The sequence below is a fragment of the Corylus avellana genome, chromosome 2 (genome assembly GCF_965113065.1).
Source record: "Corylus avellana chromosome 2, dhCorAvel1.hap1.2, whole genome shotgun sequence".
NCBI classification, from domain to species: Eukaryota; Viridiplantae; Streptophyta; class Magnoliopsida; order Fagales; family Betulaceae; genus Corylus; species Corylus avellana.
This window is the reverse complement of record NC_142491.1, coordinates 16,689,172-16,710,725: the sequence shown is the minus strand read 5'-3', so window position 1 is coordinate 16,710,725 and position 21,554 is coordinate 16,689,172. Positions and strand designations below refer to the sequence as shown.

General features: G+C 34.0%; 2 protein-coding genes across 2 annotated transcripts; both read right to left on the bottom strand.

The window, feature by feature from the left end:
• Window positions 1–8,868: 8,868 nt before the first annotated feature.
• On the bottom strand, window positions 8,869–14,687 carry CLPP6 (CLP protease proteolytic subunit 6). The gene is made up of 9 exons (XM_059578758.2): window positions 14,498–14,687; window positions 14,340–14,401; window positions 13,674–13,740; window positions 13,075–13,279; window positions 12,844–12,909; window positions 11,455–11,595; window positions 10,652–10,705; window positions 9,398–9,490; window positions 8,869–9,059 (listed from the first exon to the last, which is right to left on the bottom strand). Exons 1-9 carry the CDS (start codon window positions 14,581–14,583, stop codon window positions 9,012–9,014), a joined length of 822 nt encoding a protein of 273 aa, XP_059434741.1. The 5' UTR covers window positions 14,584–14,687; the 3' UTR covers window positions 8,869–9,011.
• An 880-nt stretch (window positions 14,688–15,567) lies between these two features.
• Window positions 15,568–16,296, bottom strand: LOC132173922 (BURP domain protein USPL1-like). Its single transcript, XM_088513963.1, has one exon. It carries the CDS (start codon window positions 16,039–16,041, stop codon window positions 15,568–15,570), a length of 474 nt encoding a protein of 157 aa, XP_088370089.1. The 5' UTR covers window positions 16,042–16,296.
• Window positions 16,297–21,554: the final 5,258 nt, after the last annotated feature.

Sequence of the window (21,554 nt, the reverse complement as noted above, 5' to 3'; positions counted from 1 at the left end):
ATAACTAGTTATGTAACTTACCTGTCTGTTTGTGTACCCAGCTATGTAGGGTTGGTTCATCTCTTTTTGGTTTTCCACCTCCTCTTGCTGGTGGCCCTGCAAACAAGAATCCAAATTGATCAAATTGACAAAATGAAAAACCCTTAAATAAAGTGTAATAGGCATATATATCACCAAATCAAATACTAACATGCTCTCTATTCTCCATCTTAGTGTCTTTCAAGGCCTTTTTAGTACCATACTGAGCTATGTAATTGTCTTTCACATCCTCTCTAGTTCCATAACTAGTTATGTAATTTACCTGTCTATTTCTGTACCCAGCTATGTAGGGTTGGTTCATCTCTTTTTGGCTTTCCATCTCCACTTGCTGGTGGCCCTGCAAACAAGAATCCAAATTAAGACCTACTTAACAAAATGTAAACCCTTAAATTCAGTGTAGCAGGCAAGTATATATCACCAAAACAAACACTAACATGCTCTCTATTCTCCATCTCAGTGTCTTTCAAGGCTTTTTTAGTACCACACTGAGCTATGTAATTGTCTTTCACATCCTCTCTAGTTCCATAACTAGTTATGCAATTTACCTGTCTGTTTGTGTACCCAGCTATGTAGGGTTGGTTCATCTCTTTTTGGTTTTCCACCTCCTCTTGCTGGTGGTCCTGCAAACAAGAATCCAAATTGATCAACTTGACAAAATGGTAAACCCTTAAACGCAGTGTAATATGCATATATATCACCAAATCAAACACTACATGCTCTCTATTCTCCATCTTAGTGTCTTTCATGTCTTTTTTAGTACCATACTGAGCTATGTAATTGTCTTTCATAGCCTCTTTAGTTCTATAACTAGTTATGTAACTTACCTGTCTGTTTGTGTACCCAGCTATGTAGGGTTGGTTCATCTCTTTTTGGTTTTCCACCTCCTCTTGCTGGTGGCCCTGCAAACAAGAATCCAAATTGATCAAATTGACAAAATGAAAAACCCTTAAATAAAGTGTAATAGGCATATATATCACCAAATCAAATACTAACATGCTCTCTATTCTCCATCTTAGTGTCTTTCAAGGCCTTTTTAGTACCATACTGAGCTATGTAATTGTCTTTCACATCCTCTCTAGTTCCATAACTAGTTATGTAATTTACCTGTCTATTTCTGTACCCAGCTATGTAGGGTTGGTTCATCTCTTTTTGGCTTTCCATCTCCACTTGCTGGTGGCCCTGCAAACAAGAATCCAAATTAAGACCTACTTAACAAAATGTAAACCCTTAAATTCAGTGTAGCAGGCAAGTATATATCACCAAAACAAACACTAACATGCTCTCTATTCTCCATCTCAGTGTCTTTCAAGGCTTTTTTAGTACCACACTGAGCTATGTAATTGTCTTTCACATCCTCTCTAGTTCCATAACTAGTTATGCAATTTACCTGTCTGTTTGTGTACCCAGCTATGTAGGGTTGGTTCATCTCTTTTTGGTTTTCCACCTCCTCTTGCTGGTGGCCTTGCAAACAGGAATCCAAATTAAGATCAACTTGAAAAAAATGGAAAACCCTTAAATACAGTGTAGCAGACATCTATATATCACCAAAACAAACACTAACATGCTCTTTATTCTTCATGTCAAAGTCTTTCAAGGCCTCTTTAGTACCATACTGAGCTATGTAGCTGTCTTCAACATCTTCTTTGGTTCCAGAACTAGTTATGTAATTTGCCTGTCTGTTTCTGTACCCAGCTGCATAGGGTTGGTTCAAGTGCTGTCTAGCTACGCCCTTCACTCCATTAGCATGGTTCCACTGCATGCAAACAAGAACCTAAATTCAGATAAACTTCAAAGAAGTGAAAGCTTTGAAATAAAATGTAAAGCAGATCATGAAACGAACACTGACATGCTCTGTCGAGTCTTCTTTAGTATTATACGAAGTAATGTAACTGTCTTTCACATCTTGTTTAGTCCTGTAAGCAGCTTTGTAACCTGCTGCATAGCCTGACTCTTCCACGTCCTGTTTAGTTCCATATGCAGCTACATAAACTGAATCTTTTGCATCTTGTTTAGTGCTGTAAGCAGCTGCATATTGTTTCCACTCTTGTTTAGCAACATCCCTTGCTCCACTTCCATGGTCACACTGTGAACAAATAAGCCAAAAATCAAATTTAAGAAATGCTAAACTTTCATGTAAAATGGAGCTAGCTAGAGATGATGGTATACAAACACTAAAAGCTTTAATGAGGAAGCAGGATTTACCATTAAGAGCAAAAGAAAAAAGAAGAGTACTATCCGATATGCAGAATATCGAAGAGCCATGTTTATCACAACTCCTGTTGATGACTAAGGGTGTAAGATTTCAAGAAAACTATGCTAGCTTTTATAACCATCCGATGGATTTCTTAGTTGACTAAAATAATTGTTTCACTCATCTTGTATCATGTTCCATCTACGTGGGCTGTCATCCTTAAAAACTTACGTCACGGTAACATTAATCATTATGTTAATCATTATTAAACAATTAAATTTACATGTAAAATTTTGTTGCTTAATTTTTCTACCCATATTATGCAAATTGTTGAAACGACGTTGTCCATTGTTGAAACGACATTGTCTCAATGGGAGACGTCATTTCAACAGTGAACGAGAGGTGTCTTTCAAACAGTGAACGACGCCTCTTGGTGTCGTTTTCAAAGAATGACACCTTTTAGGGCGTCGTTATTTATTTATTTTTTTTGATAGTGGTTATTAATTTCCTGAGAAGTTGTAGTGAAAGTTATAGGTTCCAATTTTCTCATGCCTGAAAGAGAAAGATTTCATTAATCATCATGCATGTGGGTAGAAAAGCCAATAATTGATAGCTAGAGTTTCCCAAGGAACAATAATATCAAAAGTAGCATGCACGAGAAGGATAATAACATAGTTCAATGAAATCCCATATATACTCTTCTTTTTCGATCTCTCCAACATCCTTCGAACGTCTCACCTTGGTGGAGGAAACATATGCATGCCACCACGGTACGAGGAAGGTTGCTTGAATCGCAAAAGTTTATTACATTAAACATAATCGAAAAAAGTTGACGTCAAAATTAATATATATTTTATTTTATTTATTTATTTATTTTTTATGTTTGTAAGAAAGTTCATGTCCTAAAGAAGTCATTCATGAATTACTAAACTATTTTGAAGAGACTCGTAACAAAATGGGAAAATAAAGATAATAGAGGAATAAGCGAAAATAAAAACAAATAAGAAAGAACTCAAAAAGGCTACATTATGCTCAATCTCCAGCCCAAAGGTGGCCGGTACGAAACCATTTGATGTGTCCCCGTTGACGTACCCCACTGGCTTCTTAGTACGTACACTTGCTTCTACTTGTCTTTTATTGGCAGCTAATTGTTTCGCTCCATTGCTTATGAATGTCACATCAATATTGTTAGACAATTGTTGAATAAAAATATAATATCTAACGATTGTTCGACAATTCAACTTTACTCTCTGATTTTTCTAAATTTACTTTGCCTTCTGAAGTGGAAAGACAGAGCATGGTGTATTTTTGGCATAACCTAAGCAAAACGGATTTGTACATGTCGTTATATAATTTGTACTGATATGTCAAGTTAATGGATTCTAACGGCCATTGTAGCCAATTTGTTTGGTACTAACATGTTCAGTTAACTTATAATTGTTTTATTAATTTGGAACTGGTTAATTACCTCGTAGAGTGATAAATCCCTTTTGAAACCCCATATATATACCTATTTTTCATCAATTAACCTCAAACCACATAAACCATTAAAAAAAAAAAATTGCAATTTTCCCAAAAACATTTTTTCAAACGAAACCCCATTTCTCTCCCTTTTTATTTTTTTAAAATCCCATTTCTCTTATATATTCATGGTATGGTATAGCTAGGTGCAACTAGCCCAAGCATATGCGTAGCTTCAGAGGCTTGCCCCGTACGAAACATCAACCGGTTAATAAACAACTCCTCCGATGCGTGCGGCACCTTTAGTGTATGAAAATTATTAATAGTAGCTTTGCATAATTGCATTAGGTCAAATAATAACAAATTGTTTGTTTGTTTGTTTTTTTTTTTTTTTTACTTGCTTGATAAACACTCATTTATTTCGTGATCTCATTGAAGATCATAAAAATGACATAAACTGTACTTAATATTATCCACTTGATCAAGTAGCTTTTAGGAAGCAACTGCCTCAGCTGGTACTGATTTGGTAATAATTAATTTAATGATTTAATTAATATTTTAATACTTACTTTTATAATTGCACTCAAACTTATCTAAAGATAATAGAGAAAAAAATTAGCCAGAATTAAGGTGGTTCGGTCTTTGACTCATATCTACACGTCAAAGCTTTTTTTTTTTAGCCATAACATATTGGATATTAACAAATAAAATTGTCTAAAACAAATGGCTTTGATTTTGACGTACGAACTGCTGAGAATTTATGATTTTTTGTGAAGAGTTTGAACGTGAATTCTTTTATCGTACTGCCACCTACTTCATAGTTTAAAATTTAAATGCAGACAAATAAATAAATAAATGACATATGCTTTCAAAAATTATAAAAATAAATGAATTAATGACATTTATAAATGAAATGAGAGTACTTCTACAAGTTCTTTACAAACTATTATTATGACATAGCATGTGTCACTCATCATGTAAGCTACTAAACCATTAAATATATTTGTCAAATTTTATTACTTAATATTAATGCTTTTGTTTTTTGTTCTAACAAATAACTCTTTAAAAAAAAAAAAAAAAAAAAAACTCAAAATACAAAACACTCATACTTAGGAAAATACAAACATAATTTTTTTTTTAATTCTAATTATTAAAAGGTAAAGAGAGCGTGTGACCATGGTAAGTACGTGGTAGCACCTGTCCACTAGAAATTGCACAGGAGGGGCTCAAACTGTAGAAACCGCATGCCCTCTCTCAAGTTCAATTGAGTAATAGCTTGACACAGTCCAATAAAGACACTATTGAGACCCATTATGATTTATACTAATCAAAAGATTCTTATGATTTGAACCCATGCCTACATTACTTTGAAAATTTTGTTTTAGGACTAATGAACCACCATCCTAAATACGCGCCTTCGATCATAATTTTTTTGTTGCGTGTTTTAAAAACAGTGCCCAAAAAACCTTTAAAAAGTCAATTTGTGTAAGTATTGTTGGATCCAAAACCCTAATAGATCGGAGATGTGAAACACAACCCATTAAAAAATTAATCAATAAAGAAATGCATTAGGCCGACAGTTAATTTGGATCACTAACCCAATGTTTTGGGATCACTAACCCAATAAAAAACATAAAGGTTGGGTAAAGGGTTTTTTTTCAAGAGTTAAAATAATATATGTTTTCTTAAAACTGGGCGAATGGATATGAATTTTTGCTTCTATGTTGACAAAGTGAATACTGTGCAGTTGCCATCGATCTCTGCATCATGTGAAGAAATCATAGTGACATGATAAGATCATCATTGTACAACAGAGCCCTTTATATATGTGATTAGGCAAATTAAATCATATGTAGAGATTATGACATATATAATAAGTTGCATAAACATCATACTAAAATGTTGAATGATATGAGAATTTGATGTTAGACCATGCATATTGAATGATTCTGTATGAGTACTGGTGACACCATTTACTAGAACCCTCCCATGGGCCTAAGAAGGTTCATTCGCCCTTTGCCTGGGCTACGCTTGACAGGTCAGCCCTCCCTTGAGGGAATCGCCGATCGATAGTCTCCAAACTGATGGGATCACCTATCGGACCAACACTTTGTAAGGGGATTATAGAAGGAAGGATATCTCCCCATCTATGGTTTTGCCTATTTAAACTCAACTCAATAAGGGAATGAGCAGTTGAGGGGACCGTGAAGGTGACGATTCCTATTATGAAGTATGTATATATTTTTCTTCTCACTTTTTTTTTTTTTTTTTTTTTTTTTTTTTTTTTTTTTTCATAGGGTTCTCTCCCAAGCACCCTACTGACTGAGGCATCATAGTGCTTTCCACCACCAGTGCCACTAACGAGTCATTCTTGTATGCTTTCCCCTCCATTGAGGGAATCGCCAATTGATAGTCTCCAAACTGATGGGATCACCTATCGGACCAACACTTTGTAAGGGGACTATAGAAGGAAGGATATCTCCCCATCTATAGTTTTGCCTATTTAAACTCGACTCAATAAGGGAATGAGCGGTTGAAGGGACCATGAAGGTGACGATTCCTATTATGAAGTATGTATATTTTTTCCTTCTCACTTTTTTTTTCATAGGGTTCTCTCTGAAGCACCCTACTGACTTAGGCATCATAGTGCTTTCCATCACCGGTACCACTAACGAGTCATTCTTGTATGTTTTTTGTCTTAGCAAGTCTTTTGGACTAGACTATCAAGATGCGCGTTGTCAAGTACACAAAACACGTAAGATAATGAATGTTTATAATTACTTACTCATTTTCGAGGAGATGATGAAAATTAAAAAGATGGGTAACAAGTAAATAGATTTGGAAGTCTTAATTAATAACCATGCTTAAGAAAGGTAGTTAATTAGCTCGTTGTTTAATTTATAGCATAAGTTGCTTAGACAAATATGCTACCGCTTTTACTTTGAGCAGCCCTTCCTCCTCATGTGAGTTTAAGATATATAAATAAAGTCCATTCAGATACATGCATGTGTGATCCACCAATAATAATAATAAAAAAAAAAAAATTGCTAGTTTTAACCAAACAAAAGCTAAGTAGCTTGATGATTTTTTTGATAATTGAATGACCAACAATAGATTAATAAAAGGTGAGGTCCAATTACAATACTTCTACTTTTAATTTGGTTAGGCAAGAATTGATTACTAATTTATGTCCAAAAATTGAGAAGAAAAATGTAGCCGTTAGTGTGTCACAAGAAGAAAGAGGTTGATATATAATATGTACCTCTTCGTTGGTTTAGAAATTAGAGGCCAAACCGCTGAAAACTCTAGATTAATCTATTGTTAAATCATTTGTCAAATGAATCATCAAGATACTAGCTAGGTACTTCTAGATTTATTTACACTTTTCTACCATTATTGGCACCTTCCCCAAAAAGAAGAATAATAAAAAAAAGATATGGAAATAGAATTACAAACACTTGATTATGCCCCTATATATATATATATATACTATTGTTACCTTTTGGGGTTAGAGTTGATTGGCTAAAACACTTCATTATATCCAAGGGATAAACTTGCAAATTGCAATATGCTTTGATATATTCAATACTGTTCAAAGGTAATAGTCGTAGCATATTTGTGTGACTAGCATCTTATGCTATAAATAAAACACATAGATAGCACTTAATTACCCTTCTTATACAACTTAAACATGGTTAATACTTCCAAATCTTTTCACTTGTTACCCATCCTTTTAGTCTTCATGATCCTCTCCTCCAACATGAGTAAGTAGTTATAAACATTCATAATTATCATATATTCACGGTACTGCAAAATCATTCGACATGTTCTAATTAACATCAAATTCTCATCATATTCTTGTGGAGGAACATGTTTTAATATGAAGTTTATGCACTTAATTAGAGGTTTCTAATATTGTACAATGATCTTATATATTAATTTGCATGATGTAGGGATGACAACTGCATCAGATTTAATTTGTCTGCGTAGAAGCAAAACATGGTCGGAGAGATGTTCAATACTATTTTCGAATAGTGGCTGTGGTCGGCAGTGTATGAATTGGGAATCCGCAATTGGCGGATCATGTTATGGATTAATTCATCGTTCATGCTATTGCTACTACGAGAGGTTGTACTCCAAGGATTGTTGAATACAAACAATTCTAAAAATGTACTCTGTGTTCTACGTTTGTTATATATTAAGAGTATTGTCGTCTAATTTCTTACTACAGTATGTGCTTTTTCTAGCTTTACAGCCAAATTCATGTTACGTGAGTTTTTGTAATTGCAACCTTTTGTTTTTAATAAAAACACCACCTTAATTAATTTATATTGTTTCATTTAGTGAATTTAGATTTTTTATTTTTTAAATTAAAGGCGAAAGCAATACAAAGACAAAGACATTCATACAACTGTATAATCCCAAACGAAAACAAAAACACATAATTTGGATGCAGATTAATTAGGACAATAGCCTTCAAATTAACCAAAAATGGGCATCGATATGTGCAGGAATTGCATTAAACCTTGACCCAAAAATAAATACCAATTAAGGAGGGCATTGCAAAATTTCTCTCTCGTGTTCTTATCTCCTCGGATCGAATAAGTTTTCATGCTTGTGTAAAATCAACTTCAATATATACATTTTTGGATTGTTCGAACTCAATAACACTACTGATCATAATAGCACTTGCATATCAAATTGTAGGATCTTTTGAATATTTTGTAATGGAGGGATTCTCTCATTAGGGCGAAAATCCAAACGGAAAATGAACTGCGAAATGGTAAAAAATTGGATGAAACAAACCACTGCCCCCATAGCTTATTTACAGGCTTTCATGCAACCCTATGACGGGTTGTTTCGGTTTTGAAGGGATGCACCTCCTCAACCTAATAACCTCCATGGAAGTTATTACTATCCATGGAGATTATAGTGTGCAGTAAAACCGTCCTCCCGAAGGACCAAGAACAACGACATATAACTTTCTCTTTGCCTGGTAATATGGACTACAAGCTAAGTTGTCTTAGAATGCATTTGTTCTTGCGATTTTGTAGACAAAAAGTGCGATTTCAGAAAAGTTAGAAGCTTAAAAGCTGCCAATTCTCATTTTCTTGATAATTATGAGAACTGTTTCGAGACCAAGAACTAATGCACTAGTAACTTAAACTCCAATCAAGTGGAATGAACCCAGAACAGGTAGTCTCTCAAAATAAGTATAAGCACTGCTTGACATATATCATTGAAGACAACTCGGGTCTATCAGTTTGTGAACAAATTGCAGCATGATGTGCATAAGATGGTTTGGTAGAAAATCATGAATTCAATATTCCGTTTCTAACACGCCATCGATAAGTCCAAACTCCATAGCCTGCGGTTGGAGGCAGCAAGAGCAAGAAAAGCTTTAGTGGTTTTCAGTGGTGTAATTATGTACTAGAGCAGTAATCAGTTGCCAAGGAAGCTGGGATAAAAAAGAGAGAGAGCAGAAAATGGAAGCTTTTTCATTATAATGAGCTCTGAATTTTGAGTTTGCAGGGTGTATAGTCATCGTGACAACTCAAAAGCAATATTTATGAGGTTCCAGTTAATAGGCCTATAAAATCCTAGCGACGCAGACAGCTTACAAACATTTCCCTTTCCATTATATTAGCCATTTCCATTTCTCATTTAAATATAATGAATAAATAGATGTAAATAGAGAGCACTTACCTCAGAAACAGACAGGAAACGATCCCTTTCAGTGTATTGTTGCACTTTCTCTAGAGGTTGGCCAGTAAAAGCAGCATACATTTTGTCAATTTTCTGCATGATATTACGAGGGAAAGAAGAAAAGCAGAATTAACACAGTATTTTTTTTTTTTTATTTATAAATAATCGAGATATTATAAAAAAACGTAGGGCACCCACAAGTATAGAGAAAGTATACAAGAGAAGCTACATAGCTAGTAAGAGGGGAAAAAACAAGAAAATCATGATAACTAATCACCAAATGAGAGACAAAAGTAGCTGTCAAAAAATACAGGGTGTTGAAAGTAAAGACTTAATCTTTTCCAAAGTCCTCTTATCGTCTACAAAACTTCTGTCATTCATTTCCTTCTAAAGACGCCTCAAAAGGCATAAAAGGCACAGTCTTTCCAACAACAATACAAGTCAACTACTCGTCTAGGCATAGCTTAAGACAAATCAAATCAATTGAAGAAAACATTCCAAATGGCGCAAGCAACCTCACATTGGAGAAGAAGATGGTCCACGGACTCCTAAAGGCTTAATATTGAGGAGTGCTCTCACGCATTCAAAAGAATTTTGACAGAGAAAAGCAAGTTCGTTGGGGAAATTGGTAAATTCAGTCAACATAATATGGAGAGCAATCCAAATCTCAAGTGCTCGGGGAATTGGAAAGTGCAATAATGGTGCATCAATATTTTCTGTCAAAGCCCCAGAAAATACAGCAAGTTTTCAGTTCATTAGGCTTCTAAAAATTGGTAGCTAATGAAAAATTGGAAGAAATTCCTTAATATTCTTGCAGCACAAGAATGTTGGTGCCTTGTTAGCAATCATTCCACACTTCCTCAGATGAGTATCAAGGCACCTGTATTTACTAGTACTACTAAAATGTTGTTTTCCAAGAGATAGGCCAAAACATACCAGTCTAATTCTTTGAGAAAACAGCATGGATTTTTCTAGCAATATGTTGCACACTCTCAATCATCATCTTCACTGCAGTGCAGAATGAAACTAATTTGAACAGACCAGCCCAGCATGTTGCTAGCCCTAAATTTCAGTTTCTCTAATGCTTGAAACTTATACAACCTAAGGAAGGCTTGTTTTTCATTTTTAATTCAAATTAGCAAGAATATAAGACACAATTGAGTCGCTATATTACAGCTTCATCTAAGTCATTTAGGCTGAATTCTAATTGTCAAGAGATCATTTAGAGCATGCAATGGGGGAAGAGAGACTGACATGGCGAGATTGAACTGCTTCGTTCACTTGGCGCCTCACATCTTCCACATGACCCTACAAGCAGATAACACAGTCAAATCTATGGAGATTTTAACAAATGAAACATGCAATATCTCAGATTATTTCAATTTTTTTTTTTTTTTTTTTTTTTTTTTTTACACTTGCTCGTGACAATGGGGGTGTTTGTTAAACACTACGGTACTGTTCATTTTCCACCGCACTGTTCATGGATAAAAATAATAAAAAAAAATAATAATAATTGATATGGGAAAATGAAAAAGTGGTATTGGAAAGTAAAAAATTTTGTTTTGTAGTGATTTTTTTATTGGAATAGTAATAAAAAATAAATGATGTGATATAAAAAGTGAATGATTTGATATAAAAGTAAGAATTTTTTTTTTAAAAAAATGAAGTGAATAGTGTGGTGGGATGATGAATAGTATAGTGGGGTTTAACAAACAAGGCCAATATGTTTATGGTTTGTGTTACCCACACCCAAATCCATTTAACATAGTTTTATTGTAACTTTTTAATCTCAGACCACTGTAGATTAGGAGAAACTAATTTAAACTTCAAGTAAGCCCATGCACCCATACACCGAAGGACAAAAGAAATTAGGCAAACATAAGAGAGGAAATTAAACTTGATTAGAAAGATGCACTTCTAATCTAATTTGTTTGGACAGATTTACCAGAATTTGCGACAGATTTCTAATATAATATAATCTAATCTTCAGATCTTATCTTCTCACACACATCTCCTTTCATATAATGCAGTAAACTAAGCCAAAATGCAATTCATACCCCACATCCACTCTGTGGTTGATGTATCATAATGCGTGCATTTGGCATTGCATAGCGCATTCCCTTTTCTCCACCAGCAAGAAGAAGTGCACCTTGGCTTGCCGCTACTCCAAAACATACTGTGCCAACCTTAGGCTTTATCTGAAAACATGAGTCAATAAATGTTCGGAGAGTGAGAGATTGAAGACCATTTTTTTCAAAGATGGATGTATATGAAGTACAATGCACACAATTGGGAGATGCAGTACATGCTTTTGCAAGTACCATATAACTCTAAGGATGAGTACATAATCCAACGATGAATAGGGGAGAAAGGCCTGATGAGCTTGGTTTTCTGGAGAATACAGAAGATGGGCAGGCCTGAATGCCTGACAGGATCACATGAGTACATGGGAAGGAAGACTGTCAACATCCAGCAACAGTCTGGTAACTTGTTCTTAAATTTTAAAGGCAGATGATATTTGTGTTCTAATCTATAATATATAGGCAGCATGACCTCTTTTAAACCCTGAAAGACATCAAATAAATTCATGAAGACAACATTCCAAGCACAGAAACATTATCAGCCAAAAGACATGTCCCATGACACCATCTCAAATGTCCCATTTATAAATAAATAACTCAATCAATAAAGCAAAAATATGAAGTCAGAAAGAGAGAGACAAAGACAGATTATCTATTTGTCTCCTTGGTAATCTTTCTCCTTTAGTTTTCCTTCTCCAAATTTTCATTTTCTTCCATTCAAGTTCATATATTTAAAGTAAAATGGTTAAGCAATCTTTTGGAGCGAACAAGCATGACATTTGTATCTATTTGGCATCTTAGTTACATATGTACTCCTCATATTATCTATCTCCCAATATCACTTTCTTTTCATTTCAGATTCGTTTACTATGAAGTAGAAAATGGTCAGGCCACCTATTGAAAGTAATAGCATCATGTTCAAATATATTCTATACCTAAGCTGTCTGAGTAAATGGATCCTGCAACATTTATATAGGGATCCCTGATATAATATTTTTCAGTCACTCAGACAGAAGGGTAATTCATGATGTTTGCTCATATCAATTAAAATTTAGGCTAGACCACAAAATTAAATCAAAGTTCAATCTAGGATTAATTGAAAAAATAAATACATAACAACCATGTGATTGATTTGGAATTTTCAATTTTAGATTGGGGATAATCTTTCTTCCTGAGACATGAGGTCACAATCATTTCATATAAGGATATCCTCAATACAGTTGACAATTAATCATTATTTCTTGCCTTGTGGAAGGTCATTACCAATACCAGAGTACCAAGAAAAAGTTACCAATGTGCTAAAGGTAGCAAGAATTAACTAAGAAAAAAAAAAAGCAAGAAATGCAGCAATTTTTTTTATCTTACCCAAGACATGCAATCATAAATTGCCAGAACGGAATACGTACTTCCACCAGGGCAGTTCAAATACACCTGACAAGGTACATGACTAAGTCATAAGTTGTAAATAATTATTTTTACACACACACACACACAAAAAGCATTAAAAATTACACTTTAGAATTTTGAATTTACAGCCCGAAGGCATCAATTCCAATAGCAGAAAAAGAAAACAACACTCTCAAAACTTAATCATACCAGAATATCTGCATTCTCATCAATAGTTGCCAGAGTCACAAGCTGTGATATAACTCGCTGAGCCACCTGTGAGTTGATTGGCTGTCCAAGGAAGATTATGCGATTCCTGAATAACACCAATGAGAGATCCAAAGGCCCTCCTGGGGTCATTACAGCTGGCATTACGGGTGGATTCCCACCCTTTCTGGCTTCTATTGCTTCATAACTGAATATCAAACACAGTTCAAATCACTTATTATTCCATTAAAAAGTTTAATCAGAGAAGCAGAAAACATGGAACTAGATCAAGCATCTATAATTGTAGGATCCCGAGGAAAACTGAGTAATAGAACATAGGTATATGTAGCATTTTTCCTATTGAACTTGTGAAGATTATTGAACACAAACATGGCCCAGCTGCAACCACATGCTTTCCAAGAAATTATCACTTGAAAAGGCATGCATAGTCATGAGAGCAAAAGGATTATGGACACGCCAATATAACACACACACACACACACACACACACTCATATATATATATATATATATATATATATATATATATATATATAAAGGATACATTAAACAATTTAAGCAAAAAAGAGAACAAGCAATGACCTTGTACTGGTATCATGAAAGTCTTCTTCACGCTTTCGAGGTAACCCAATAGTTTTACTGGATAAACCTGAATGCAACAATGCGTTTACTTATTAGAACTCACTCTCCATGCAAAAATGCAAGAACTGTATGCTTTAACCATCACTGTAGGAGTTTATGTCCATGACAAGAACAGGGAATAGCCAAAAATATTCAATAGCTCAATAGGATGATTAAAAGCACTAGATAGGATTAACATTCACGGGCATGGTTAGTTAAGAAACCAGAGTGAATTCCCTTGGACCAAAACAGGTTTTGGATCAAATTAAGGGTATGAACTATGATAAATTATCACTTGTCCCAAGAGTTTAAGTTTCTTTTTTTAAAAAATAAAATTGTTGACTTAATCATTTTAAATTAGAGGATGGGAAATACAGAGTGGAAACAAGGCTCAAACTCATATTGGGTTCCAAAAGCCTAAGCTGCAAAAAGTGTAAATTTACTCATTTAATCATTTTTCTAATCAACTGAAATAAACTGCTGATAAGCACAATTAAACTCAAAAAGACAACTGGGTCATTCTAAAATCGAGTTTTAGCTCAAATTTAGGTGTTGAGAATGCAAAAAGTTCATTTATTGTCCTATCCTAACCATAAAAGAAGGAAATTTAAATTGAAAAAGAATTACCAAGTCTTAAGGAATCTCCGTACGGACTTGGCAAGGCAGATACTATCGAACTTGTTGAGTTTCTGTGGATTGGCAGAAGTAATTCGAGAATTGACAACAGCAGTAAAACTCAAATGCTCCGAGCGAATAAAATATATAATTTATACACATATATATACCTGCGAGAACATAATGGAATGGAAGAGGTTCTGTTGCGATAAGCGATTGAGAAGCTTAATTGCACGGAGAGAGCTGAAGCCACCATTTTTGCACCCAGTGAGAGAGAGAGAGAGAGAGAGAGAGAGAGGGAGTAGTGAACCAGCACTCCTTCGTATCTCGGGGACGGCGTCGTTGAAGTGTAAATTTTGTTTTGGTTGCAAAAAGTAAAAAGAAAAGAAAAGAAAAGAAAAAACGTTTCTCGAACGCTAAATTACACACTTAACACTTGCCGTTAAAGTATACGAAGTTCGTTACACGTAGGGAGCACGTGACGCAGAGTCAGATGGAAATGACAAACTTGCCCCCCTGCTAAAGTAAAACGAACCGTTTTTAAGCTAACAAGAAACAAAATCACAAAAAAGGGCATCGATCATGAACAATCCATTCCAACCCTGAATCTCTAATCTTCTTGTTTTATTTCTAAGTGATGATTATAAGATAAACAAATGTTTGGTTTGTTTAATGTCACGTTTTTTTTCGGTTAACTTTTCTTCACGGGTAGGCTTAAAGGCTCAACACATGTAATATTTAATTGAAATTAAAGGTAAATAATTAAAATAAGATTGACCCTAATACTAAGTTAAATCACTATTTTTCTTAAAAACTTAAGCTAATAGGAATAAATGAATTTAATTAATATTCTAAGGAAGAACAACCGAACTATTCCTCCCTTTTATACTTTGAAGGGTTGGGCAAAAAGATATAATAGTAGCGGCTCCTTTAAGTGTACTGGACATATTAGGTTAGTGGGCTAAAGCCCTTTGGTAAGTAAGGCCCAAATAGTTAGGCTTGAGTTTAGGGGCTAACTCTATATAAGATTCTTAGGAGAATTGTATAAGGCATAAAAATGATTATTCAGTGAAAGGTTACTTGGAGATTAGCTGTTTTCAAATCAGCGTTGGAAATTCTTGGGCTTTACGATTCCCAATTACCATCCAATCTTTCGTATTCAGTCATTCCATTATCCATTCAAATATCTCAAATTACATATAGGAACTAAAAAATATGTCACACATAGATGCAACCAGAATTAAGCTGAAAAAGGCACCCAAACCAAGTTATCTGCAGGAAAGAAATCGCACACGGGAGAGGTTCTGGGTTGAATTTTGAGGACTTGAAATGACACGTGATCACGATCCCACTGAGAGGTATCCATGTGGCAAACAGCAGCAGCTTGCAGTGTCTCTCCATTCTCACCACCTAGTGAAACCTCAAATATCCTGTTCTCACTCTCTTGGCAATGGCAGTAGAAAACTGCATAGGGATAAGGCATTGTATGACATGCTATCATTTTTGGAGCTGAAATCTCTTTCACTCCCAAAAATGTATAGTTCTGCAGAACTGTAGTTGGGTCTGTGAGATGGGTAGTGGTTAAAACTTTGAGTTGGGTGTCCAATCCAAAGATGCCACGTGCAGAATCAAGCAGGGACTCTAAGGTGGTAGCACAGAACTTGGTCTCTCCTTTTATGGGTTCAAGTTCACATTGTCCTAGTGTGTATTCCATAGCCTTGGCTTGGGGGGAGTCTATGGAGAAGGAGAAGAATTCAAGAAGATATGGAAGCTGTCTTGATGAGAAAGGAATGGTATCAGCTTCTTCTCAAGACAGCAATCTAGGAGACTTTGAAGGGTCCTTCTCTGGAAAATATATGGGCTTTATTTTCCCAACTTTTAGATCATCAATTGTGAAGAAAACATTTAGTGAAGGGTCCATGTGCTGCATGTGGATTGGTGGATGATCATGCACATGCTTACTACTGATCTCCTCTGCACTCTGTTATAAAATCACAAGCATAATGTTAAAAGATTATGATAAGGATTCATAAATGAGAATTTGATTATATTTTGATGAGGATTGAATTAACCTAAATGATTGGATTGGATTTGATTTGAATAAACTCAAATCATTTATAAGCTCTATAAAATAGAGCTTGTTGTATTCGATCATATCAAGAAATAAGAGGAAGTTTAGCCATTTGGGCTCTTTTATTAAATGTGGACGTATGTGTTTAACACCGAACCAGTTGTAGCAAATACAGAAGAAAACTAGAGTACTTTGAAATCAAAGTTGAAGTAGATCTAGACAATCTTGTAGTTTTTGCTGAAATAGAAACTGTTAATTACCAAGTATATAATTGGCTCTTTCATGAATTGACAAAGATGCCAAGAATATAGTAAGGTTAGGAGGATTTTAACATGTAAATTAAAGTAGAAAATAGGAGAAAGAGAGCTTACCAATAAAACAAGCAGAGTGTAAACAATGAGGCTCCAAGAAGCAATCCGAAGTTGCATTTCCTCTTCTTTTCTTAGGAAGTCTACTTTTATTTTCTCCTCTGCTTCTCAAGTAAGCTATTTATTAATCAGTTATAGCAACTTCAGATATTGCAAGAAGTTTTACTTATTATATTGATTCTACTTGATTAAGATTTTATAATATTATCAAGTAGCTGAAAAAAAAAAAGAGAAGAAAAAAAATGTTTTTTTCTGCAGCAGGACTTGGTCGAAATGGTGTCATTTGATTCTCATTAGCTGTGCCGGTTGAACTTTTCCTTGGCAATGGCCACTGCCCTTTGTCAAAAGTTGTTTCTTAGCTTTTTATTTTTTATTTATTTTTATTAAAAAAAAAAGAAAAAGAAAGAAATTAAATATGATTTGTAAATTGGTTCTAGGTTAATTCCTTAAGAAATTGGGCCCAAACAAACTGGCCTTAAACCAAATTGCCTGTGCCACTACTCACATACCTTATTTTATGAATGATTTAGTCAATCTCCTCTATCACTCTCATCTTTGTTAGATAGAAAGGGCAACTGACAAACCCTGATATATATATATATATATATATATATATATATATATATATATATATATGAAAGGAACTTCATTATATTTATATAGAGTTGAGTGTTTTTCATTTTTTTTTTTTGTTTTTTTCTGTTTCCCATTTCTTTGGAGAGGTGGACCCTTAATTAGGATTAAAAAAAAAAAGCTTAAGCATAGTAGCATCATTATAAACGCTTTGATCAGTGAACCATCTTTAGTACTAGATAAGGCAAAGCTATTAATTAAGCTAACATTTGTTTTTAGATCGTACGATTTTTTAAACCTAATCTTAATAGGATTGACATAACATTTGATTCTCATTGGATTTTAAACATGTTTTATGGGTAGATTTCAATTTAATAGATTGACGAGTTGGAAAAAATTCCCCTATTTTAGTTTGAAAGAAAACTTTGTTTGAAAATTTACGTGTGGGCATGGGCATGTTGAAGTATTGTAATGCCACTTTTTCTTAGTATAGATAGAAAGAAGGAAAAGAAATTAAAGAAGACAAGTTTCTAGATGGAGGTGAAAATGCTGCACTAGCTTGCTAGAACATGGAAAATATAAACACGAAAGTTGAAAAACTCTCAAGAAATGCTTCCAGCAAAATCTTAAGAAAGTTGTGAGTAGAGCTGACAATTCTAATTCATGTATTAGGTTCGAGTCATATCTAAGCTTGCATATATATAAAATTGCATAGGTCAATCCCTTCAATCCTATTCTGCTAATTTTATGTTGAGTTTATGTCGGATTTGCACATCGTGTCAAAAATTGAGGCGTGTGTCGGGTTCGAATTGTGTCAAAATATGTGTATTAAACTATATAAGTCAACTCTAATCCAACACATTTAATCAATCAAATAAGTCAAATCCTTCGACTCCAACTAATTAATTTCATGTTAAATTCATACCAAATTTGCAGGTAGCGTAAAAAGTTATCCAACGTCATGATAATGGCAAACAGTATGGTCTAATATGTGTGTTTGCAATCGCACCTATCCCACTTAGCTTATTGCAAAAGTCCAACTAGTACAGCTAAAACTCATCTGTTTTGTCTATTCTAACAACCCACTAAAAAAAAGATAAATCTTCTGCAGATTAAAGATATGAAATGGACATCATAGAGCCATTAAAGACAGCAAACCATGACAAAGAGTTGCACATATATGGTCCATTCAAAAAGGGTCACATCTAGGCACAAGTCAACGAGAAGGATTATAATTGTTATCTCAAATCTATAAAGAGATAACAATATTATATATCACTTCCCCCCCACAAAATCTCAACAGCAGGAACTTCCGTCTCCCTGGCAATCATATCATCCTCACCACAATATTATTGCAGCAAATTTGTCACTAGATAACCCTTAACAGTACCAGATAAGACCAACCCAGTAAATCGTCTACTTTCGGCTAAATGTATATATGTCACTAGCATCTATAATCATCATCAACTTCTAGAATCCCTTTTCTTGCCAAAAGCTTAAATCCTTTTTTATCTTTCTCTCAAGATTTAAGAAAGGGTAAATGTGAGAGGAATAAACACTTGAAGTATGTGTAATATTTACTAAGGCAACTTGACAATATATATATATATATATTTTAAAAAAAATCAAAGAAGGGAAGGCCATTAATTTTAAATCTTACTATTAAGGTACAAATATAAATATTCTTGTCTTCTGATCTGTTCAATATATATAACAGAAGCGAGAACTTTAATGAAATATACTTAAACCAACCTCTAACGGACCTCATGGTTGACTTTTGCAGACAAGGCCAACCTAGCTAGCTTGTGCCTAAATCTACAACTTCGTTTTCATGGGTATGTAAACCTAAAACTCAAAAAAGAAAGATATTCTAGGTAAGGATTACATTTAAACAAAAGGTACTATACGAGTTTTAGGTAGAACTTTTCATTCGAAAATGAGATAGGAAGGGAAGGGTGTGGCGCCTACATCGCCTAGAGATGTGGATGTGTTTATTTATATATTCACACCCTTCTTGATAACAACGTTTTTTAAAGTTGTGATGGTCATGAATCTGTCAGAACTCTGCAGTTAAACGTGATTATGCGAGAGTAGTACCAGGATTGATAACCTCCTGGAAGTCTGGTTCGGGAGAGCCAAAAGCAAATAATATTGTGTCATTGGGGTGGGACCTTACAAATGGTATCTAATAACTTATATACACATAGTTAAAATTGTACTTTAATATTCTAAAACACTTAGAATTGTAACATACTACTATGCTTCCAAATCCAATATTTACAACGGCCCACTTTATCTTATAGATCGTTCACTCCGTGGCTTAAACTCATGACTTGATCCTTGACTTTGATACCTAATAATACAAATCTAAGATATAACTCATATTTAAAAATCGATTTGCAGTGAAAGGGTACCGAAAAATTTTGTATACACATAATTAAAATTGTGCTTAAGTCATCTAGAATACTTAAAGATCTAGCATATGTATATATAATTTGATGCACATTTCAAGTTGACTTTGGCCAAAATAACCAAATTAGAGTTCTTGTGGTCTCCTGAACCTAATCTTGCCTCACAGTCTCGATTTGAGTTTAGCAATTGTCCTTTAGTGTATAATTTTGTCTCAATGTCTCAACCACTCCCATTGAGCTTGAATTTTCCTATATTTTTTTGCAAGTCAGCTGATGATCAATGATGGCATGCAAGGGGTTCAACGTACATTAAACCCCAGATGTGTTGTTACAATTGATAATATTATTCCGTACACATGTTGAAGTGACCATTTTAGTTATTTTGTTAATTAGTGCATGTACAATATCTTTTATTTGGGCCGTTTATTTAAAATAAATAATTTAAATTATGAATTGTTAAAGTGTGTGGTTTATACAGCCACAATCGAAGATCATTTTAAGGTAACTGAATCATTTAATAAGTAAAGAGATTAGTTTAACCACCTGCAATAGCTAATTTAAGGGTGGTCACTTGCAAAGGTTGGCTTGGTGGCGGTACCATGGTAACCTTGTGACTCACACACCACTCATTGGCTTGCAAGCCTTTATTTTATTTTATTTTATTTTTTTTATGCATTTGCAATCTAAAATAAATGGCTCAAATCATAGATATTGTACTCGGTGCAATATATCGGATCCAAATCCCTTCTTAACAAACAAATATAACGAATAGGGATGATGTAATCTATGTAGTTTAAGATAAGTTTGACATGTTTATGAAAATAATATAATTGACATATGCATCTTAAAAATGAAGAAATGAAGCTTTTGACCAAATTGCTTGACGTGAGATGAGATATAAGAAAACTTCTCCCCGGAAAACAGAAAATAGAAAACTAAAAATAATTTTTGATATTCCTAAAAAAATTATTTTCAGTACACATTTACGTATCCTAAACCTCACAGTAGGGAATAAATACCCTTTAAGTTTTGACATTTTACATTCTTTTTAATATATTTTTCCCTAGCTTTTAGCTATTAGGAAGTTGTTGGGATCGGATGCAAGATCTACTCAAATTGAAAGTGATTATAAAATGCCCCAAGTTGTTTTCTTTAAGACAATATTTGTTCTTGTAAATTTTATTATGATGAAAAAAGGGTAGAATTGGTAAAACAATTTTTGAGCATCTCCTCTTATTAGTCATCGTGAAGCAAAATGATCCTTGCTGTGTCCTTTCTAGACATATGAATGCAGTCATTTTAGTAAAACCCCAAAATAAAAAATAAAAATAAAAATAAAAAATAAAAATTGAATTGTTAAGGATATAAATCCATTTTGCGTTCCCTAAATCAAGGATTTAGATAATATTTATTAATCCGATTTAAGGAATATGTTTATATTTTAAATATTTTAAATCACATATAAAGCTTTATAAATAGAACCATGTAATCATAAATCAAGAAAATACGTAACTTATTAAGGATGTGTGGCTGTAAGCTATGCCAAATTACCTTCATCTTTATGCTTTCCTTTATTTTATATTATTTCGCTTTATATTTATCTTATTATAATGCATGTTTCATATACACATGCACATGTTTAATTAACACATGATCTGTTCTGACTGTTCAAGGCATTTTTTGTGGTCAACCTCGACAACATGTGATTAATTTTGGGTTTGTTTATTTAAATATTAACAATAAAAATTAGGCTAAACCGCCTCGAACAATTCTCCCTTCGATACCGCCTGATCATCCTCATTGA

Excerpts from the sequence above, each read along its gene's own strand:
- CLPP6 (XM_059578758.2), bottom strand. The coding sequence starts at position 14,583 with ATGGTGGCTTCAGCTCTCTCCGTGCAATTAAGCTTCTCAATCGCTTAT. Across the intron at positions 13,280-13,673 it reads TTTCATGATACCAGTACAAG|TTATGAAGCAATAGAAGCCA; the intron begins GTCATTGCTTGT and ends TTTGATATTCAG. Across the intron at positions 12,910-13,074 it reads ATGAGAATGCAGATATTCTG|GTGTATTTGAACTGCCCTGG; the intron begins GTATGATTAAGT and ends GTACCTTGTCAG.
- LOC132173922 (XM_088513963.1), bottom strand. The coding sequence starts at position 16,041 with ATGGAATACACACTAGGACAATGTGAACTTGAACCCATAAAAGGAGAG.